Below are 23,580 nucleotides of genomic sequence, written 5' to 3' on the forward strand. Positions count from 1 at the left end.
GGAAAATTCATGGAAAATTCATGGCAAATTCATGGCAAATTCCATGGCAAATTCCATGGCAAATTCCATGGCAAATTCCATGGCAAATTCCATGGAAATACGGAAATACAAAAATACATGAAAATACAAAAAAACCTGGGCAGTTTTTTGCTCTTTGTGGGTTCAGACTCTTGGCACCTGAGCCCTGCCTGGCTGCACAGGCACTGATGACATCGTGCTCACATCTCCAGTCAAACCTGGGCTAAGCCTGAGAGCTGCCCTCTGGTCACAGCAGCAGCATTTCCATCAGCCCAGCTCCGGGCTCCTCCTCATCCTCAGGCTGGCACCAGAACCCTCTGTGCACCACAGGGCACCCAGCAGAGCAGGGAGAATTTGGGCTGTGCTGGCCCTTCCAGAGCAGGCCTTGATTTATTCAGAGGGATTTGGGTTTTTTGTTGCTGGGGGTGTTGCAGGCACAGTGCACAGTTCAGCTCTCACAGCTCCTCTGCAGAATGCTTTTAATCCTGAATTAAAACCCAATTCATTCTCTAATTCCTGCATTAGCACTGTGATTTCTTGCAACATCTCTGGCTTGAAATTCGTGAGCTGCTGGTGCAGCTCTGGACCTGGGCTGGTTTGTATCAGCACTGTGGGTCTGGGCTTTGCTTTTTGGAGTCTCACCTTGCTGTGATGGATTTCTCAGGCAGAGGTTCAGTTCAGAGTAATTCCATGAGGCTGGGGAGCATTTCTGTCCCCCGGTGTGTGCAGAGGGCAGAAATCATCCTTGCTTTGGGAGGATTTAGTCCCGCCTTTGATGTGTCTGCTGTTGTCTGTAAATCACTGCAGGAAGTGTGTTTAAAGGGTATTGGGAGTGATGGGCTCCAAGCTGCTGTGCTTCCCCTTGAGCTGCAGAACTTCCATCCTGGCAGTCGTTCTGGTGTGCTGGGACCCCCGGCCCTGCGCTGCTCCCCATGGCAGGCTCTGGCAGCAGGAGTAAAACTCATTTTTTCCCCCATATCTTAAGGAAATTCTGACGTGGAGCAAAGAGAGAGAGGGGAGGACAGAAGAGGCTGAGAAATGGGCGTGCGGAGCAAATTGATCTGCACTGGGGACAGCCCCACCCTCACCAGCAGAACGGGACCAGCTGCTCATTTTTAGGGTCCTGGAATGCTTTGGGTTGGGTTGGAAGGGACCTTAAAGCCCTGAAATCTCATTGCAGCCCCAGGGCAGGGACACCTGCCCAGCCCAGGCCGTTTGGGGGTTCGGGCAGGCACAGTTCTCCCTGCAGGGCTCTGGTGCCACATTCAGAAAGTTCTGTGCTGTCAGAGCAAACACCTCAGAGCAGAAATCCGAGCACGTTATGTTGGCACTATTGTCCCAGCAAAAATAAGATATATTGGTTTAACATATTTTCCATTAACCAGCTTTAATTTGCATAAATTATATCACCCTCTGTTAATTTATTATTACTTCTTCGGTTTCCTCTATTTCATTATTTCTCCTGGGGGTTATAAAATTACTGGGATTATTCTGCTTAAGCTTTTTAAAATACAGTCACAATGCTGTGTTTTCCCATTCACCTTGTATTTCCTCATTGTTCTGAGGCTCATAAAAAACCTGAAGTGTCACAAGAACTTCCCTGGATAGGAATTCTGCAAGTCTTTGAGAGCAAAGTACCCAAGTCCGCTGATTTAAACCCGAATAATTCTGGAAGTTTCTGTTTGGACACGTCCTAAATCACTGCTGGAATGAGAAATATTTCATGTCCATGCTGGGTCAGAGCTGGCTTTTCCTCACAGAGCAGAAACAAAGCTGTGCCAGGTTTGTGCCCGACAAAACTGTGCCAGGTTTGTGCCCAACAAAACTGTGCCAGGTTTGAACCAATTGTACCAAACCAAAACTGTGCCAGGTTTGTACCAAAACAAAACTGTGCCAGGTTTGTGCCAAACCAAAACTGTGCCAGGTTTGTGTGGGAAGAGGAAGGAGGGAAAGGGGTGAGGGACAGGGGGAGTCAGCAGCTCAGGTGGCCCCAGAATTTTCCTGCAGGGCTCTCCCTCTCTGTGCTGGGCCTGCAGGTGAGGCAGGGGGATGAAATCCAGGGGTTGGCTCTGGGGAGGGGGCAGCAGCTCAGGGGCAGCAGCTCAGGGGCTCCCAGTGCACATTCCTGGTGCCAAGGGGCATTCCCAGGTGGGAAGGGCAGGGGTTTTTCTCCTGGGAAGCTGAGAAGCCTCAGAGAAAATGAAAACAAGTCTTGTCTCATTTGCTTCTCCTGTGTTTTGCTGCTCTGGAATGGGTTTGGAGATTGTTTACCCACAGGTGATTGTTCCTTTGGATTCTGCTGGGAGTTGTTTCCACTCTTTGGCCAATCAGTGCCAAACTCTGTGGGGACTCTTTCTAGAGTCATTATTAGCTGATTTATTATATTATTAGCTAACAATGAAAGAGTTTTCTTTATTATTTTTTTAGCATTCTCTAAGTATCCTTTCTGTATTCTTTAGTATAGTATAGTATTCTTTAATTCTTTAATATATTATTCTTTAATTCTTTAATATATTATTCTTTAATATTTTAAAATATAATATTCTTTAATATTTTTAATATAATATTCTTTAATATTTTAATATAATATTCTTAATATTTTAATATAATATTATTTTTAGTATTCTTCTATAGTATTCTTTAATATAATATTCTTTATAGTATTCTTCTATAGTATTCTTTAATATAATACAGTATCACAAAATAATAAATTGGCCTTCTGAGAGCATGGGGTCAGGTGCATCATTCCTCCCTGCCATGAGGCTCCCCACAAACCCAGTCCTGGGGCCCTGTCCTGTCCCAGCTGCCCTCCTGGGCTGGGTAAAGAACACCCAGGGTCCAGCCAGCCCCTCCCAAGGGCTGCATTTCCTTCCCCAGTCCCACCTTTGGCTGGCTGGAAGAACCTGCAGTTATTATTCCTTTCCCTCGTGTTTTTACAACCCTGCTCCTGTCTTTTGTTTACCTTGCTGACCCCAGATGTGATTTCAGGGGGGATTTTCCTGCAGCTCCAGCTGGCACCCAGTGTCCAAACAAAGGGAGTCGTGTGCCTGGTGCTGCTTTGCTCCTGCTGTGTTTGGGCAGGGCTCACCTGCCTCAGCAGCTCAGGGAGAGCAGATCCAGCTGAGCCTCTGGAGGCTCTGCAGGGATTTGTCCTTCTCATCCTGTTTATTTTAATGGGGCATTCACTCCTCAGGAGCTGCCTCAGACCTGAGCTGGTGCCTCCAGAAATAAGGGATGTAAGAGTTTGACCCTGATTTGATTTAACCCTTATTTTGGCTGTTTCTCCATGGGAATTTGGGTTTGTGCTGGGTTTGAGTTGGATTTTGCCTGTGCAGAGATGACCCTGTTAAATAAGTAACAGTAATTATTATTGGTAAGGTACTCCATACCCTGTGCAGTTCAGGGCACGTTGTGCTGTGCTCTGACATTGGTGATTTACTCTTGCTTTGAGCTGGAGTGAGGGAAATCCAGAGAAACATTCCTGGAGCAGGATCTGTCCATGGCAGGGCCGTCCTGAGCTGGGGACAGGGATCCCTGGAGCAGGATCTGCCCATGGTAGGAATTCTTGGACCAGGATTTGTCCATGGCAGGAGTCCCTGGAGCAGGATTTCTCCATGACAAGAATTCCTGGAGCAGGATTTCTCCATGACAAGAATTCCTGGAGCAGGATCTGTCCATGACAAGAATTCCTGGAGCAGGATTTCTCCATGACAAGAATTCCTGGAGCAGGATCTGTCCATGACAAGAATTCCTGGAGCAGGATTCATCCGTGGCCCAAATCCCTGGAGCAGGATCTGTCCATGGTAGGAATTCCTGGGGCAGGATCTGTCCATGGCAGGAGTCCCTGGAGCAGGATTTCTCCATGACAAGAATTCCTGGAGCAGGATCTGTCCATGGTAGGAATTCCTGGGGCAGGATCTGTCCATGGCAGGAGTCCCTGGAGCAGGATTTATCCATGGCAGGAGTCTCTGGAGCAGGATCTGTCCATGGCCCAAATCCCTGGAGCAGGATTCCCCCTTGACCTTTGCAGCAGGTGCCACCCTGGGTGTCTGCAGGGGTGAGCCCAAAGCTGTGAGTTGCAGGTGGTGGCTCCTGCAGGAGGAAGATGTGATGGAAAACAGGCCCAGGAAAGGGATTTCCCTTTCCCTGTGCCTCCCTCCTGCAGTGCAGGTGCTTCTCAACGCTCCCCTCATCCTCCCCTGCTCCTTGGGAAGCCACTGCATTTGCTGCTCACTCATTTCCCAGTGTTATTTATAAACACAAATGTTGTAAAATCGTGTGGTGTCACCTGCTGGGGCTCCCAGCGTGCTGAGCCAGCTGGGTGAGTGTTCTGGTGATTTTTGGGGTGCAGGTTTTTATTCTTTGCAGCTGGGTGAGTGTTCCTGGTGGTTTTTGGGGTGCAGGTTTTTATTCTTTGCAGCTGGGTGAGTGTTCCTGGTGGTTTTTGGGGTGCAGGTTTTTATTCTTTGCAGTTGGGTGAGTGTTCTGGTGATTTTTGGAGTATAGGGATTTATTCTTGGCAGCTGGGTGAGTGTTCCTGGTGATTTTTGGAGTATAGGGATTTATTCTTTGCAGCTGGGTGAGTGTTCTGGTGATTTTTGGGGTGCAGGTGTTTATCCTTGGCAGCTGGGGTGTGTGGTTTTGGGGTTTTTTGGGGGTCCGGGGGTTTATCCTTTGCAGGATTGATGGAAAACAGGCCCAGGTGGGTGGGATTTCCCTTTCCCTCTGCCAGCCTCCTGCAGTGCTCAGGGGTGACCCAGAGCCGCTTAGCAGAGCCCAAGAGGATCAGGAGGAGCCCGGGGCTGCTGCAGCTCAGGGGGAATTAGGATGGCCAGAGTGCCACTGGTGCAGCTCCTGTTTGGCTGGGCTGTTTTGTTTTAAGAGGCCTGGGAAATGAGCAGGTAAACGTTAAACTGGGGCTCTGAGGTTGCTGTGCAGCCGTGGAGGGGAGGGGGTGGCCTCCCAGCTCCCCTGCTCTGCTCAGGTGTGTTCTACCTGAGTCCACCCGGGCACAGCTCCCTCCAGGGCCTTCCCAAACATCACCCCAGCCTGGGGAGCCTGACTGGGGCGGGACAGACCCAGGGTGTTCACGCTGACATTGTGGGGTTTCCCTTGGCTTTCTGCACATGGGCTGGGGTTTAAGGCAGCTGCAGAGTGGCCAGCAGCAAAACCCAATTCTGCAGCAGGTTTTGGCTCAAAAATTAAGGAAACCTCCAGGCCGTGGGCACAGTGTGTTAATGTGGGTTTGTGTGCAGCTGGGGGCTCTGGGTGGGATTTGCTGCTGGAATTCTGGGGTTCCCTCAGGCATCCCCAGCCCTGCTGTGCTGTCACTGCTGCAGGGCTCTGTCCATGGTGTCAGGGCCCAGAGGGGAGAGGCCATTTCCACATTAAATGTTCCACCTTCCAAACCTCCCCTCTGTTTCACTCCAGTTGACTTTGGTTCTGGTTCCACTGCCACGTGAGATTGGGGTTTTTTCACCTTCTCAGAAAACTCTTCCCTCTGGCATTGCTCCTTTTGCTTTCTTCCCTTCCAGCTTCTTGTTTTCCACTCTTTTGATGAATTATTTACCTCTCTAGTATTTTTTTTAATATTCTCTTTGTGTTTACCTTCAAAACACACAACTCCCAACACTCCCTGCATCCTCCCCTGCTCCTTGGGAAGCCACTGCATTTGTTGGTCATTCATTTCCCAGTGTTATTTATAAACACAAATGTTGTAAAATCGTGTGGTGTCACCTGCTGGGGCTCCCAGCGTGCTGAGCCAGCTGGGTGAGTGTTCCTGGTGATTTTTGGGGTGCAGGGTTTATCCTTGGCAGCTGGGTGAGTGTTCTGGTGATTTTTGGGGTGCAGGGTTTATTCTGTGAAGCTGGGTGAGTGTTCCTGGTGATTTTTGGGGTGCAGGGTTTATTCTGTGAAGCTGTGTGAGTGTTCCTGGTGATTTTTGGGGTGCAGGGTTTATTCTGTGAAGCTGGGTGAGTGTTCTGGTGATTTTTGATGTGCCCAGTCCCCAGAGGCTGTGCTGAGCAGGGATTTGGCCACTCCAGCTCTGCCCTTTGTCCCCAGCTCCTTCCCCTGCATTTCCTTGGCCTGATCCCGGCACTGAATCTCTTCTAAAACAATTTATTCCCATTATTCTGTAGAATGCCTTGGTCTGGTACCCACATTTGCCTCCAGCAGCCACCTCGGGGTAAAAACAAAAGCCCCAAACCCTCCAGTTGTGCTTGGAGCCCTTTGCTCTCCATCAGCCAGGGGTCACAGGAACTGCAGCTCAGGTCTGAAACCTGCAGGAAATCAGTCTTTGTTACACGTGAAATAAAGCAGTCTATGGGGAAAATAACCATAAATGTTCATTATTTGTACAGGAAAATCAATTTGTAGGCCAATTGACCAAATAAAGTAATACAATTTGCTGGGAAATCCCCCAGGTGTGGCAGGGGAAGGCAGAGCAGGGCTGCAGGCTGGGTTTGTGTGGGGAGCGTGGGCTGGGAGGGACAGGAGGCTGAGAACAGGAGTGAAGGTGCAGGAAAGGGCACAGCCCATCGGGGAGAGGGGAATGGGCCTCTCCTGGTGGTTCTGCAGCGTTCTGTGTGTGCTGCCAAGGAAGCTGCTGGGGACAGGGACAGCCCTGGGAGCGGCTCCCCTGTTGTGCTGCTGCTCCACAGGCGCCACAGCGGGGCTGGGGACAGGGGGAAATGTCTGAAAGCATCGCCACCCTCTGCTCCCTGTCTCTGCACCTGAGAGGGGCAGCAGGCAAGGAGAGAGAAAAAAGGGAAAATCCGGAAGTTTTGCCGTTATTTAGGAGACAGCATCATCAGTGTTCGCTCTCAGCCGGTGTGGGGTGGCTTTGGCTCCGTCAGGAGGGACCCACACTGCCTGAGGAGCTGGGGCCACCTCTCTGCTTCCTCCTGGGCACCCCGGGCTGAGGGGACAGAGCCATTTGCTGTGGGAGCAGACACAGCAAACACGGAGCAAAGGACACTCTGCAGCCCCTTCCTAAGAGGGCTGGAAAACAGGTGCCTCCAAAGGCCTGAGAGATTTCCCACCTTGGACCTGCTTCCCTTCAAAGCCTGGAAATTCCGGTTGGCTTTGTCCAGAAATTGTGGCTCTTGCTCTGTTGACAAATGACCCTTTGGGTTTATAACTCACTGAGAGATTCTGAGTGGGAAATGCTCCCCTTGGCTCCCAGATCTTGTTCATATTTTCTGTTCCCAGCTCCTGTTCATCTCTCTCTTTAGGGCTTCACAAAACCACCTTGTTCATGCTGATGGGAAGAGCTGCACCTTCCCTCCTGGGCAGCTCCCTTTTGGGTTAAAACTTCCACATTCTCTTCAGTTCCAGCAGGACCCAGTTTCTGTGCCCCAGATAACCAGGATAAACCCCAGGAGGAGGATGAGGGCAGGGACCAGGCAGGGAATGTGCTGGTGGTGCCTTTGGAGAGCAGCCTGAGCACCAGGAGGTCGAGGGGGCTGCTGGGATTTCTCGGGGAAGTTGTGCTCAAGGGGGATTTTCTTTTCTCTTGAGGGGAAAACGGCCCAACCACGAGCTGGGCTCTGCTGTCCCCTGGTTCCAGCTGTGCCACCTGTGTGGCTGAGCCCATTTCTGTCCTTTTGTCCTCCTGGAGTCGCTGCCAGAGCCTGCAGAGCCCTCCCATGAGGGATGTGACAGTCCCCAAAAGCTGGGGGGGTTCTCCTGCTCTGTCCTGGCTCCTCCATCAGCTCTCCCCTGCAGAGAACCTGGCTGGCTTGCCCAGGAATTATTCTGCCTTTTGCCAGCTTTATTTGGAAAGCCGAAATCAGAGGTTTTTTTTTTTTTCAGAGAAAAAAATTTCATTTATTATTTAGATTTATTATTTATATTTATTATTTAGATTTATTAATTATATTTAATATTTATATGTATTATTCAGATATTTAAATCTAAATTATATATCTATTATCTGTAATTATTATTTACAGTTATCTTTATATTTGTATTTATAATTTATTGATATTATTTATGTTGCTATTTAACAATTGCTGGCTGTTCCCCCCTGCTCCCTCTTGGCCTGCGCCGTCCCTGCTGTGCTGGAGCAGTTCCAGGTGACCCTGGGAGGACAAACCTGGCAGTGCCAGGGCTCAGGGCTGGGCATGGCTGCAGGGATGCCCTGGGAGCTGTTCATCCGTGTGCCCAGGGCATGAGAGCCTGGCCAGCCCCTCCTGCCCATGGGCTCTGTGGGATGCAGCTCCTGCAGAGCCCAGGCTGGGTTTGCCCCTGGAGCACAGGGCTGGCAGCACTGTGGGCTAATGAAGGCCCAGGGGACAGGGCAGGATTATCCTGGCCCTCTGTGAGGTGTTGACGCTAATCTCAGCTGAAGGGCAGGGCAGACTCTGCCAGTCCTGCAGGGGATGTGTCCCCACGGCTCTGCAATGCCCCTAATTAAAGCCATTCCCCCAGGTTTGTTATTGGGAAAAGCAAAGGAAAATATCCCAGGCTCTCTGAACCTCCCCCTTTCCTCTCCCCTATCTTTATTATCAATAAAAGGAGGGGGAAAATGCTGTCTGGGCTTGAGGATTTCCTTCACATATGGAAGAGATTTAGAATTCTCTGGCTCCCAGAGCTCCCCCAGCATTCCCTGGCTGCTCCCTGTGTTTCCCAGCCTTACCTGTGAGCAGGGGCTGCTTTCTCCTGCAGGTTTTTATGCAGCAGTAATTATTTCTGAGGGTTGAATCACAGGCACGTGGATCACCTTGCAAACAGCTCTGATATTTTCAAATTCTTGGCCTCTCTGGGGTTCCTGTCCCAATTCCACTGGGACTTGGATTAAAAATAAGATCCAGTTCCATTTTATTGGCTGAACTGACAGATTCTGTGGGGCAGGGGCAGCTCCCTGCTTTGCTGGGTGCTCCCTGCTGCTGTCCCTTTCCAGCCTGGGTCAGGAATTCCTGCGCTGCTGGCAAAGCTTTCATTGAGTGGTGAGCTGGAATTATTTGGTGGGAAATGCTCTGGAGGCAGAGGTTGGTGCCTGATCGTGCTGCCTCCTTCCTTTCCTCTCACTGAGGATGAGGTGCAGACTGGGGACGAAGGGCTGGGAGAGGCTGGAAGGGCAGGGCTTGGTCAGGACGGGGGAAATCACAAACAGAGAAGTGCCTGTGCTGCAGAATCCTTTAAAAAGTGACCACAGTGACAAAGTGTGAGCCACGTGTGCTCTGTGAGCCATGTGTGACAGCTCTGGCTTGTCAAAAAGAGCTTTCCGACGGAGGTGAGCGAGTTTTTGCTCGGTGCTTGTGGAAATACTGAGGTTTCTCACCAGATCTTGGCGGTTTTGTCTCTCCCGTGGCAGAACCGGGGCCGCCTGGCAGAGAAGAGGAGCATCCCCCTGCCCCCCAGCAGGGTCCCCAAGAAGGAGCTGGGCTCCCTCCTGTCCCCCAGCGAGGACAGCCAGGACAGCGACAGGGGCAATGGGCAGCAGCCCCACGTGAAGCAGGAGGAGGACCTGCACATCAGTATCATGAAAAGAAGGTACCTGAGGCAGGGCTGGGGGGGAAACGGGCACGGGAGCCTGGGCAGAGGCAGCTCTGCCCCAGAGAGTCCCCTCCAGGGCTGGAATGCTGGAATCCAGTGCCAGGGGCACCTGCAGGGCTGGAATGCTGGAATCCCAATGTCAGGGTCACCTCCAGGGCTGGAATGCTGGAATGCCACTGCCAGGGGCACCTCCAGGGCTGGAATGCTGGAATCCCACTGCCAGGGGCACCTCCAGGGCTGGAATCCCAATGTCAGGGGCACCTCCAGGGCTGGAATGCTGGAATCCAGTGCCAGGGGCACCTGCAGGGCTGGAATCCCAATGTCAGGGGCACCTGCAGGGCTGGAATCCCAGTGCCAGGGGCACCTCCAGGGCTGGAATCCCAATGTCAGGGGCACTGGGGTCACCTCCAGGGCTGGAATCCACTGCCAGGGGCACATTCCAGCTCACAGAGGGCACTGCTGGGGTTTTTCCCTTGCTCCTGCCTGGAGAGGAGTTTGCACTCTGGGTTTGCAGGCTGGGTATCACTCTCTGGCTGGGGCTCTGTTCCTCTGGGAGTTGCATGGCCAGGAAATCATCTGTGGGCTCCAGCTGGGTGAAATACAGAGCTGTGGGGACCCCAAATGCTGTGTCCTGCTCTCAGCTGTGCTCAAATTGTGATGGAATTGAGGCTGAAGGGGGGGTCAGTGCTGGGGAGCAGAGTTTGGGGAGCAGCAAGGTGTGGGGTTCTGTGTTCTAATGCAAGGTGTGGGGTTTTGTGTTTGATTGTAAGATGTGGGGTTTTGTGTTTGATTGTAAGATGTGGGGTTTTGTGTTTGATTGTAAGATGTGGGGTTCTGTGTTTGATTGTAAGATGTGGGGTTCTGTGTTTGATTGTAAGATGTGGGGTTCTGGGTTTGATTGTAAGATGTGGGGTTCTGTGTTTTAATGCAAGGTGTGGGGTTTTGTGTTTGGTTACAGAGCACAAGGTGTGGGGTTCTGTGTTTGATTGCAAGGTGTGGGGTTCTGTGTTTTAATGCAAGGTGTGGGGTTCTGTGTTTTAATGCAAGGTGTGGGGTTCTGTGTTCGATTGCAAGGTGTGGGGTTCTGTGTTCGATTGCAAGGTGTTGTGGGGTTTTATGTCTGGTTCCAAGTCTCAGAGCACCCTGAGAGCCTCCAGGAGCAGGGCAGCACTGATGGAATTGCTGGATTTTGGTCCTGCCCTTCTCGGTGCCATGGCCGTTCCTCCTGGGCTGTGCAGTCCTAGAGGAGGAGGAGGAGGGATGGCCTTGACTGGTGACCCTCACCTGGGCTCTCCTGGTGCCCTCAGTATTCAGCTCCAAAATTCCAGGTGCTCCCAGGCCTCTGAAAAAGCAGGAGTTTCAGAGGGTCTGTGAGCCCAGAGAGCACAGCCCCAAGGGCTGTCACCTCCCCGTGATGCACAGCGGGGCCCAGCTCCTGAGACAAGCCTGGAAAAGCAGAGCAGAGGGAGCTGAGGCTGTAATTGCTTTTCTGGTGGTTTATGTGCTCCTGGGCTGGCAGTGCAGAGCTGTTCCCCCTTGCTCAGACAGATGCTGGCACCCTCAGCAGCTGAGGGAAGGAGCAGGGAGGCAGAGGAGCAGCCCATAAAGCCCATAAAGCCTCCTGTAATTAATTTTATCATTGCAGCTGTCCAGTGGTGCTGCTGGAAATGCGAAGGGCTTTTGGAAAGGGGTTTTGGGATGCACCTGGGCTGCTCAGGGAACCCTCCCAGGGAGCTCTGGTGAGCTGCCCTGCCCCTCCTGCCCCTTTAATTGTGCTTTTAATGCAGCAGAATTAGTGCTGGATTGTCTCATTAGGGGGGAGAACAGCGTGATAACTGCAATTGATAATGCTGGGCCCCCCAAACACAAAGTGCCCTTATCTTAAATCTTTAATTACTGTAATTGCTGTGCCTGGTTTGCTGGGAAATGAAGGAGGAATGTGTGGCAGCTCCCAGGCAGTGATCCCCAGCCTGCCAGGGCTGTGCTCTCCTGCAGTTTGTGCCTCTTGGTTAATTCTGTTTCCTTGGAGGGAGCAGGATTCTCCCAGCTGCGTTCAGCTCTCCCTGATTTTGTGCCCTTGCTCTTTTCCTTTTTTCTGATTTTGTGCCCTTGCTCTTTTCCTTCCCTGCTTTTGTGCATTTGTTCTTTCCCTTTCCTGGGAGCTGTGCTGCAGTGTGGGGGGCAGGTGGGGCAGGTGGAATCCCTGTGAGGGCAGGAACAGGGGGGAAAGCCAGGAATTCAGTGCTCAGTGCCCAGGGAGCATCTCCTGCTGCCAGCCCCAGCATCCCTGAGCGTTCATCCCTCATAAAGGGGAGCCCAGGGGTCTCTGTCCCAATGGGGGGAGACTGCACTCCTCAGCTGCTCCAGGGCCTCCAGTGGGGACCAGTGACCCCTCCTGGTGGCCTGGGGTGGCCAGGGTGGCCCTGGGGACAGCAGGAGCAGCCTCTGACCCTCCTCCTGCTGGCCTGGGATGGCTCTGGGGACATCAGGAGCAGCCTCTGGCCCCTGGGTGGCTCTGGGGACATCAGGAGCAGTGTCACCCCCTCCTGCTGGCCCTGGGTGGCTCTGGGGACATCAGGAGCAGCCTCTGACCCCTGGGTGGCTCTGGGGGTGGCCCTGGGGACAGCAGGAGCAGCACAAAGGCTCCAGAGCCCAGACACGACAGCTGGGCCCTGCAGGGGCTGTGCCCCATCTGCTCCTGCCTTAATTCACCTGCTGTGTCCTCCCCCCCAGGCTGGGGGGGCGTTGCTGGCCCCCACTGAGAGCAGAACTGGGTTAAACTGGGATGGGGAACTGGGCCAGGCCTGGGTTAAACTGGGATGGGGAACTGGGCCAGGCCTGGGTTAAACTGGGATGGGGAACTGGACCAGGCCTGGGTTAAACTGGGATGGGGAACTGGGCCAGGCCTCAGCAAACCTGGGTTAAACTGGAATTGGGGCTGGAATTGGGGCTGGACAAGGCAGGAATTGGGTCTGGAACTGGGGCTGGAATTGGGGCAGGAATTGGGGCTGGACAAGGCAGGAATTGGGTCTGGAATTGGGGCTGGACAGGGCAGGAATTGGGGCAGGAATTGGGGCTGGACAGGGCAGGAATTGGGGCTGGAATTGGGTCTGGAATTGGGGCAGGAATTGGGGCTGGACAAGGCAGGAATTGGGGCTGGAATTGGGGCTGGACAGGGCAGGAATTGGGGCTGGAATTGGGTCTGGAATTGGGGCAGGAATTGGGGCTGGACAAGGCAGGAATTGGGGCTGGAATTGGGGCTGGACAGGGCAGGAATTGGGGCTGGAATTGGGGCTGGACAGGGCAGGAATTGGGGCTGGAATTGGGTCTGGAATTGGGGCAGGAATTGGGGCTGGACAAGGCAGGAATTGGGGCTGGAATTGGGGCTGGACAGGGCAGGAATTGGGGCAGGAATTGGGGCAGGAATTGGGTCTGGAATTGGGGCAGGAATTGGGTCTGGAATTGGGGCAGGAATTGGGTCTGGAATTGGGGCAGGAATTGGGGCTGGACAGGGCAGGAATTGGGGCTGGAATTGGGGCAGGAATTGGGGCTGAGGGGCTCTGGGGGTCCCCAGGGTGGAGCAGGTTCAGGGGCAGGACAGGAGTGCTCGGCCCCCGCCTCTGAGCCCTGGTTTTGGTTTGTTTGTTTGTTTGTTGCAGGGTTCACACCCACTGGGATCTGAACATCTCCTTCCGAGAGAGCTCCTGCAGGTACCGGTTTGGGGCACCTCTCTGTGTGGGGGGCTGAGAGTTTCTCATTTGTTCCTGGGTGCTGATGGATGTAAATGAACATTTCTGGCACTTCTGGGGTTTATTTCTCCCTCCCTTTGTTCCTCACCCTCCCCTTCCCACACACCCTCTATTTTGTTGTTATTTTGGGGAAAGTTTTGGGGCAAATGGTCCCTTTTACATTGGAAGAGAGAATTGATGAGATTTCTAAAGAAAGCCCAATTTTGCTGTGCTTTCTCTGGCCCCAAGAAGGTGGAAATTCATGAATTGAAGCTCTCCAGTTGCAAACTGAATATTCCTCTGTGACCCCTGATCTCCTGGGCATGGTGCATTATCTTCATGTGCTGCCAGCAGTCACAAACTCTTCTCATCCTTTAAAAATCCAGAAATTTGCACTAAAACCTGGCATTTTGAAAGGTCTCTTTTATTCTGCATTTCCAGATCAGGATGCAGCCCTTGAGTTGTAGAAAACTGCTTGGTCTGTGGAATGAGAACAATAAATCTGAGCAGCTGGGAAACTTCTCAGGGAGGAGAAAACAGCAGGAGGAGGCAGGGTGGGGGTCTGGGGATGCTCCCTCCACTCCTGGGTGCTGGGCAAATCAGGATCTGCTCCCTGGGATCTGCCTGGGGGAAACTGGAGTTTTGCTGAAAGGGAATTTTTGATGTTTTGTGTGAGCCTGTTCAGTTAGAGATGGAAAAAAGGGAAATTATTGCCGCTGATGGAGCAGTGTCCGTGTCTTTAACTGGAGAGGGATTCAGCCTTGGCCATGGGAGTGAAGGTGGGAAATCCACGTGGACTCATCCTCCAGCAGGGAGCAGTGAGGGCAGAGCAATTCTCTGGTTTTTAACTGGTGTTTCAGGCTGTGCCTCTGAACCACAAACCCCCACAATTCCCAAATTTTCCAGCGTGAAGAGCACAAGCCCCATCCCACAGTGAGCACAAGGAGCCAGTGCAGCAGCTCAGCACCCATAAAAACAGATTTTTGAAAGGCAGCCCTCAGAGTGCAAGCCCTGGCTGGCTGCTCCAAGCTGCTGGGACTCTCAAATACAAAGGGATGGATTCCTTCCATGCTAAATTTCAGCCCAGAGCAGAATTTTATGGCTGTTATAAACTCCTAAAAGGCAGAGGTTTGGGATGGAAGTGCTGACAGTGCCTTAATTAATGGCCCTGTGAGCAATGATTCTGCACAATGGCAGCTGAGGGTGCCAACACCTTTGGAAATTAGAATCCCTGTCTTAAAAAAATTATTCTGAGCTTGCAATGCGTGGAATAAAATAATGCTCTGATTTTTATGTCAAATGCATTTCCTGGTCTTCCTCAGCTTGACTGTTCCCTTCAGTTTAGCTCTGTCCTGGGAGAAACCTCAGTAATTCCCCTGGGAACAGAAGTTTTGCTTTTCCTGAGGAGTCCAGCTGCCAAAAGCTGCCCATAGAAAAGGGCAAAAACCTGGTTATGCTGTGTGGCAGAGGAAGGATTTGGGGTTTTCTGTGTTCGAGCAGCCCAGGTTGGCAGCTCCCAGCCCTGTAAAGCAGATTTCAGTTCAGCAGGGCTGGCAGGGAGGCTCAGGTGTTACCAGAGACCTGCCCTGCTGGGTGTGCAGCTGCCAAAGGGGAATGGAACAGGGCAGGCAGGAGGAAAAGGGACATAAATCAGGCTGGGGGGAAGGAGGAGGTGAGAAACACCTGGGAAAGGAGATGGGAGAAGCAAAGAAAATGGGAACTGCAGTGATTTAGCTCCGTGCTTTGGCAAGGAGAGCAGGGGAGGATTGAAAAGCAGCTGCTGGTGGAGGTGTCAAGGCTGCTCCTGACTCAGCAGAGCTCTGCTGGGGCACACAGGTGACACAGGTGACACAGGTGACACAGTTATCAGTGGCACAGCGCTGATGCTGTGCCCTGCCCTCCCAGCACTGACACAGCATCCCTCCGGGGCTGCCTGCTGTCATTTATTATTTTTTTTTGTCAGCTTTTCCTTTCTAATCTCTGAGACCTGAGAGGGGGACTGAAAGGTCAGGGGGAGTTTTCAGCAGCTGGAGGCTGAGGCTGAGCCCTGGGGCCAGGCAGGGCACAGGAGCAGGGCCCCACACAGGGACCTGCCTGGCCCCTCTGGCACTCCCTGGCTGCTCCCGGCTGGGAAAGCTGAACGAGTTCACTTTTGCCCATCAGATGAAGTCAGGGGAGAGAAGATCCCAGCTCTGCAGAGCTGTTCCCACAGCTCTGGGGACAATTTCATTCTTGACTCTGTGGAAGACCTCAGAAGTCCCCAGTGAGACACCACAGATGTGTCAGCCATGGCAGGAAAAGGACTTTAACTATCCTGTTAAATAAATATCCTAAATAACATCAGGCATGAATTTAGCATTTAACATCAGGTGAATTCAGCCCATCCAGCTCCTTCCTGCCCTGGGTTTGGGCAGTGGCTGCTCAGGGGAATTCTTCAATCCCCATCCTGGGATTTTGGCAGTCAGGCACAGCAGAGGTACCTGAGTGGCTTTTCCCTTTCCTACAGGGATGATAAGGCCAAACAAGGGGAAAGCTTGGAGTGCTGAAAAGTATGACTTAATGTGAGTTAATGATGTCCTCATCATTTCATTAGCAGCGCTTTGTGCTCCCGCACTCATTCCCAGGCAGATTTATCTGGCTGCAGGGATGGGGTAGGGAAGGGGGAGCATTTATGGACTAGCAGAGAGTCAGGTGCTAAAGGGGAATGGGAGCTGATAAACCAGTCCTAGCTTGCATTTAAAGCTAAAATTGCATTTCAGATAAAGGTGGGAAAAGCTGTAGATTCCTACAAGAAAAGGGAAAATTTTATTAAGAGTAATTCTGGCCATGTTTATCCCCAGTGTGCTGAAATCTTCGGTACATGGGAGGGGGTAATGGAATTTTTATAGGGAATCCTAAAGGATTTGGGATAAACTGAGATCTGAAGGCCACAGACAGCCTTGGGAAGAATTCCTGATGCCTTTCAGCTCACATAATCCTCAAAGGAAGAGCCAATCCCCAAAAAAGAACCAACCTGCTGCTGTTGGGTCCAGACTTGCAGGGCTGGAACTGGAGATTTTCTGTGCTCACAGCCCCGTGGGGTTGGGGTGGTTTGGAGTGTCCTGGGTGCTGTGAGGGATTCCTCTGGATCCTCCCTCCCCTCCTGCCCAGCACCAATCAAAGCTGCTTATTTTATTTTCCATTTCCCCCATTATTTTATTCCACGCATTGCATTATTTTAATGTTATTTTAATATTATTTTAATATTCATCAGCTGCACTTGGTGAGGGAGGATTTGGGGTGTTGGAGGAGCCCCAGCAGCTGTGCCAGCCCCACATCCCTGTCCCTGCTGAGCAGAAATCTCCTGCCAGGTCCCCACTCAGGGATCCCTCTCCTCCCCCTCTCTCAGGGTGCTGTAATTCCAGCTGCTTTTTATTTATGAGCTTGCAGGGAGCTGAATGACAAAGCAGGCTTACAGCAAAAACATCTTCATACTTATTTCCACCTTATTTTGGAGTTGCCAGCCCTACTGATCATTTTTATGAACTGTCATGAGCATTAATGAAATTTTATGGGCATTTTGCTGGGGACATTGCAGGATGATTAATTTGTTTTTCCAGGCTCAGGCTGCAGGGAGATTTAGGGCTGTGCTGCCCATGGGGAGGGTTGGGATTTTCAGGCCTCTCCCTCCAGTTGGGAAAACTTTGTTTATTAAACAAAGTTGAAATTTCTCTTTCTCCTCCTCTTTTCCTCTCCTCATGTCCCCCTTCTCTCCCTGGGTGAAGCTCAGGTCCCTGGCAGGCAGAGGGGGAGGCTGGGGATTGTTCTGTCAGACCCGTGTGTGACAAGGACAGAGTGACACACAGGGGTCTGGACCAGTGGGGAAGTTTGAAAAGTTACACAAAAGGCTGAGCAATGAAAATACAATAAAAATTCAATAGCAACAATAATAACAATAATAACAATAATAACAATAATAACAATAATAACAATAACAATAATAATAATATAATACAAATATTTAATAATATAATATATAATAGTGCACAATATACAATATAACACATAAAACATACTATTCATATAGATAATACATATACATAATATAATAACAATACACAAGAAATAATCTATTTATATTATATACTTATATTTAATAATTTAATATATACAATTAGAAAATAAATATAATACAACACAATACAAAATACATATAACAATATAATATATAATACAGTATAATAATACAATACATAGTACATATAACACTATAATATATAATACAGTATAATAATACAATACATAATACATACAACAATATAACATAATATATAAGTATAATATAAAATATATAATACAGTATAATACTATATAATAACACAATATAATATATAATTATATAGAATGTAATATACAATATAAATAATACAATAATACAATATATTTATATGATAAATATATGAAAATACATTTTACAAATCACAGTAATAATAAGTGGTGGCTTTCCTTGAGCTTTGCATGCTGGCTTCTGTCCAGGGCACAGAGTGAATTCCCGTGGGGAGCGTCCTGCTCCTGTGGCAGGGGCATTCCCAGGAGCTGCCTTGGCTGTGCCAGGAGGTGCCAGCCCTGCAGGACAGGTGCCAGCCCAGCCAGGAGGTGCCAGCGCCGCAGGAGGGCTCAGGCTGCTGCCCCACCCTGCCCTGTCCCCTTGACCCCAATCCCTGCCCTGGCTGCCCCTGGGGTGGCTTTGGGGCCGGGAGGGGACGGTGGGGCTGAGCTGAGGCTTTCCCTGATCCCAGCCCTGCCTCTGCTGACTCAGGAGCCCGGCTTAAGGCTGGCCTGGGGCGCTGACCTTGCCTCAGGGGCCACGCCAGGGCACAGCCAGGGAGTTGCTGCATTGCTGGCAGGCAGTGATTGCTCAGAATTCCCTCAGAATTCCCTGTCCAGGGTGGCTCCTGGCTCTGCTGGGCTGCAGGGTGGCCAATCCTTCGCTGCTGTGGTGCCCTGTGTGTGGGGGGACTCAGAGCTTGTGAATTTTTTTTTTTTTTATGTTTAGGATTTTAAAAAAATTAAATTTAAAATTGAATTTAAATTATCATTAAATGAATTTTAATTTAAATTCATTTTCTATTAAATTAAAATTTTAATTTTCATTAATTTTTCATTAATTTAAAATTATTTAAAAATTATTTTTAAATTATTTAAAAATTATTTTAAAATTAATTTTAAATTAATTTTAAATTAATTCTATTTTTAAAAATTAATTAACAAATAATTTTTTAAAAAATTATTTGTTTCGGAAGCTTTGTGTTCTAGTAAGGAAGAAGCTGAGGGGATTCATCAGTTCTTGATTTATTTCCTGATTTTAAACCTGATTTTATTCCCAGACACTGGATTTGGCGTGGTCAGGGTTGGGGTGGGGAGCTCTATGTTCATGCACAGCAGAGACACAACTCACACATTTTTTCCCCTCTGAGCTGCCAGCATTAACTGGGAGCACCAGGGGCTGATTTTGTGACAGGTTCTGAGCAGGAGGTCAGGGCAGGCAGGCAGAGCAGTCCCTTCTGGGGCCTGAAAATCAATGAGAGTGTGATTAAATGGCCCGGGGAGGCTGGACACTGCAGGGAAAGGCAATGGCCCTGCTGGAGTTTCATGTGGGGGCTGCAGCAGGAATTGCTCCTGCAGCTCCTCCAGGTCCTGTACAACCCCCAGATTCACCAAATTGAGTTTTTTTTTTTTTTTCCAGGGGCTGGACTGGAGTGCTGATGTTTCTTTGGAAATCAGTTATTAGTTTGATTTTTTTTAACAAATGCTAACAATTTTTTAAACAAATGCTTAGTTTTTAAATGCTAGGAAATCTGAGTGCCCTTGGGAGCTGGCCCAGCCCTGCCATGCCCCAGCTGTGCTGTTCCATCAGGTGTTTCCCAGGGCTGGGATGGTGCCACAGCATTTATGGACCAGCCTGGGCTCTCCCTTCATGGCTCCCACAAAAAGCTCATTATTCCCTCCCCAGGCCTGATTCACATCCCTCCCACCCCGGGCTGGGGGCAGCCCTGAGGCACAGAGTGCTCTGCAGGATCCTGGCTCCCTGCGGGTCACCAGGGCCAGCTCCAGCAATGCCAGGGCCAGCAGTGCCCAGGCTGTCCCCAGGGCCACCTCCTGAGCCCTCCAGAGTCCCCAGGGTCACCTCCTGAACCCTCCAGGGTCACCAGGGCCAGCAGTGCCCAGGGCATCCCCAGGGCCACCTCCTGAGCCCTCCAGAGTCCCCAGGGTCACCTCCTGAGCCCTCCAGGGTCACCAGGGCCAGCCTAACCCTGCCAGGGCCAGCTCCAGCAATGCCAGGGCCAGCAGTGCCCAGGCTGTCCCCAGGGCCACCTCCTGAGCCCTCCAGAGTCCCCAGGGCCACCTCCTGAACCCTCCAGGGTCACCAGGGCCAGCAGTGTCCTGTGTCCCCAGGGTCACCTCCTGAGCCCTCCAGGGTCACCAGGGCCAGCAGTGCCCAGGCTGTCCCCAGGGTCATCTCCTGAGCCCTCCAGGGTCACCAGGGCCAGCTCCTGAACCCTCCAGGGTCACCAGGGCCAGCAGTGTCCTGTGTCCCCAGGGTCACCTCCTGAGCCCTCCAGGGTCACCAGGGCCACCTCCTGAGCCCTTCCAGGGCCAGCAGTGTCCTGTGTGTCCCCAGGGCCAGCAGTGTCCTGTGTGTCCCCAAGGCCACCTCCCCATGGTTCCTGAGCCCTGCAGGGCTGGGCACTTCAGCTGTGCCCTGGGCAGCCTGGCCAGGGCTCTGTTCCCTTGTTTTTGGGTGGGAAATGTTCCCTGAGATCCCATCCAAACCTCCCCTGCTGAAACTCGAGGTTGTTTCCTCCAGCAGCCTGGGATGCTGCTCCTGACAGCAAAACTTGGGTTTTGTGCTGCTGAGAGCAGAAAAGGAAAAACCCCTCGTGTTTCTGCAGCTTCTGGGGATTTTCTCATCCACTGGAGCTTCTCTGCCCTGCCAGGCAGGGTCAGGAGGGAATCACTGCAGAGGGGAGGATCTGAGCCTGCCCCTGAGCCATGGAACAGCCCTGGGTGCAGCTGCCCCTGCCCTGCCCTGCTCACTGCCCCGGTGTCTCCTTTCCCTGCAGGTCTGACACTGCTCCCTTTGCATATTGGATTTTCCCTTTCTTTATTGGAGGGAGGGGCAGAGGGTCGGGACAGTTTTATGGCTGCTGTATTGATCAGTAAAATTTAATATAATCCCTGCACTTACTGCCTGATCGTTAAGGGGATGGAGAGCTGGTGGAATGTGTTCTAAAAGAAATGTTTTTCCATTTTATTTCCTTCCTATTTCACTTTCTGAGTCTCTCTTCTCTTCCAGTCCCCTACTTTGCATTCCTGCAGAGATTTTTTGAGTGTGTTTTCCCAGCTTTGCTTTGATTTGATGGAGTATTAGGCAAAGTTCCCCACTCTGGTGTGGTGCTGGGTCTGTTCCCCATTCCCTCAGCTCTCCTGCACTTTCTGGACCTTGGAATTTTGTCCCTGCTGGTTTGGGGCTCCCTGAGGTTCTGTCCCAGCTCTCTCTGGAGCTCCTGAGGCTGCAGGGCCAGGTGGGCTCTGCTGTCTGCTCCATTCCTGGGCAGCCCAGAGCTGCCAGCACAGTGAGGCCTGGAGTAGGGCAAGGGGAGCCTGAGCTCCAAAATTGCACCAACAGCTCAATCTGGAGCTCCACATTCACACCAACATCTCACTCTGGAGCTCCACATTCACACCAACAGCTCACTCTGGAGCTCCACATTCACACCAACAGCTCACTCTGGAGCAGGGCAGGGACAGCCTGAGCTCCACATTTACACCAACAGCTCAATCTGGAGCAGAGCAAGGATGGCTTGAGCTCCACATTTACACCAACAGCTCAATCTGGAGCAGAGCAAGGATGGCCTGAGCTCCATATTCACACCAGCACCTCACTCTGGAGCAGGGCAGGGACAGCCTGAGCTCCACATTCACACCAACAGCTCACTCTGGAGCTCCGCATTCACACCAACATCTCACTCTGGAGCAGGGCAGGGACAGCCTGAGCTCCACATTCACACCAACATCTCACTCTGGAGCTCCACATTCACACCAACAGCTCACTCTGGAGCTCCACATTCACACCAACAGCTCACTCTGGAGCTCCACATTCACACCAACAGCTCAATCTGGAGCAGGGCAGGGACAGCCTGAGCTCCACATTCACACCAACAGCTCACTCTGGAGTTCCACATTCACACCAACAGCTCACTCTGGAGTTCCACATTCACACCAACAGCTCACTCTGGAGCTCCACATTCACACCAGCACCTCACTCTGGAGCAGGGCAGGGACAGCCTGAGCTCCACATTCACACCAACAGCTCACTCTGGAGCAGCCCTTGGGAGCTGCAGCTGGCTGGAACTGCTCCTGTGCAGGGCACTGCCCTTCTCCTGGCTGGCATCTCTCTGCAGTGACCCTGGGGCTCGGGCAGGGCACAGCTGGCAGTGCCAGCAGACCCTGCCAGGCTCCTTCAGCCTCACCCGTGAGGAGGATGGGGCACTGGGGGCAGCCCCTGCCCCATCACCTCCTCTCTCTGGGCAGAGGGAGCAGCAGGAAGGGAAGGGCAGCCCCTGGTGGGAGTGATTTCCATCCTGCCCGAGCTGTCTCCTTCCCCCGTGCAGTCTGTGAGCAGAGCCTGCGGGCGCCTGGCTGCCTGTGCTCTGCAGAGCCCTGACACTGATTTATCCTCTGCTTAATTGTCTCCAGCCATTAGTCTGCTCATCCCTCTCCTCCTTAGACATGCACTCGCTGCTAATGGCTGCAGATGAAGCACATTTGGGAGGCGTTGCTGCCAGCCTGGGTCTGGCTGGGCAGGCTCTGGGGTGGCTGTGACCCTCGGGGACATCTGGCAGCACCTCTGTGCCCACTGGGGCTCACAGGCCAGCAGCCAAGGGGCTGGGGTGGACAGTGGCACTGGGTTCTGCCTGGTTCCAGGGGTAAACTGAGGCTGGACTGTGCCTGTGGCTCCTTGCTAATGCACCTTTAGACACCATTGAGGTTTTTATTGGGCTGGGAGGGACTGGGATGGAGAATGGGACTGGGTTTGGCCTGGTTCCATGGGTAAACCGAGGCTGGAAGGGGCTGGGGTGGAGAATAGGACTGGGTTCTACCTGGTTCCATGGGTAAACTGAGGCTGGGGTGGGGCTGGGATGGAGAATGGGACTGAGTTTGGCCTGGCTCCATGGGTAAACTGAGGCTGGACTGTGCCTGTGGCCCCCTGAGCCTGGATTTGCTGGTGCATCTGTGCACACCCCGATGGTTTTTATTTCAAACCATGGACAATCTCCTGACAGCAGGAGGTTCTGGGGCAAGGAGAGCAGCACTGCTGGTGCTGGTGGGGATGATTCCCTCCCTGTCCCGGGTTCTGTTTTCCCTGGATCCATCCCGGTGTCCTGCCCTCTCTGGGTTCTGAGGAGCTGCTCCAGAGAGAGGGGGCTGCATTTTCCTGCTGGGTAAAACAATCCCTCCCAGCAGCTGGAGGTGTTTACCCACCAGCCCGCTCCGGGCTCCGCTGGGATGCGAGGCAGTGTGCAAATGCAAAGATGTAATTATCCCATTTTTCTCTTCCCACTCCCTGCTCTCCTGGCTCCTCTCCTCCGCCCTTTCCGGGCCTTGTGCTGATGGCAGCGTTTATCTGCATTTGTCCTCTGTCCCTGACAGCCACTTATTGATTGGCATGATTAAAAAGAACTGATAATCACTTCACATTAATCCCATAAATGACTTAAGACACCAAAATATTTGCATAATGCATCTTAAAGGTGGCAGCTAAAAGAGGATAAGACCCAAAACTGCTTGGCACAGGAGAAATGGGCTTCCCACTCACCTGTGGGCTTGCTTAAGTAATGAGCCTCGTGCTTGCATAAGGAGCACTCTGAACTGCTCTGGGGGGAGGTGGGAGGGTGCTCAGGGGATTTGGGAGCCCAGCATCCCTTCTCCTGCTGATCCCCCCGAGGGACGGGGGATCCTGGAGGGAATCAGGGGCTGTTTGTGTCTGCAGCCTCCCCTGGAAATCTGCAGCCAGACGCCCGCTGAAAGTACCTAAAGACTTTCTGTCCTGGGCTGATCAGCTTAGCAGCAGCTAGACACGGATTAGCTCCATCCCTGCTGCAGCCCGGGCTGGGCTGGGAGCCCCGGGAGCTGCACCGGGGGGATATTTAAGGCAGATCAGTGCTGGGTAATTCTGCAGATAATGCACCCTCCGGGCTGCTCTGCCGGGCCCAGGTGAGGACACCCCCGGGTGGGAGCAGGGAGGGAGCTGTGGCTGGGCAGGGAGGGCCGTGTTCCTCATTTGTTCCTC

The 23,580-nt window shown here is 51.9% G+C and overlaps 1 protein-coding gene across 2 annotated transcripts in view; it reads left to right on the forward strand.

Annotated features, from left to right (window-relative positions):
* The window catches only part of SAMD11 (sterile alpha motif domain containing 11), an 81,360-nt gene that overhangs the window by 12,052 nt on the left and 45,728 nt on the right, over window positions 1–23,580 (forward strand). For both annotated transcript variants that reach the window (XM_066563877.1, XM_066563878.1), the window contains exons 3-4: window positions 9,338–9,516; window positions 13,179–13,229. In XM_066563877.1, the coding sequence (XP_066419974.1) occupies window positions 9,338–9,516; window positions 13,179–13,229 (230 nt within the window). The remainder of the gene's footprint in view (window positions 1–9,337; window positions 9,517–13,178; window positions 13,230–23,580) is intronic.

Source organism: Molothrus aeneus, chromosome 21 (assembly GCF_037042795.1).
Source record: "Molothrus aeneus isolate 106 chromosome 21, BPBGC_Maene_1.0, whole genome shotgun sequence".
In the NCBI taxonomy this organism is placed as follows: domain Eukaryota; kingdom Metazoa; phylum Chordata; class Aves; order Passeriformes; family Icteridae; genus Molothrus; species Molothrus aeneus.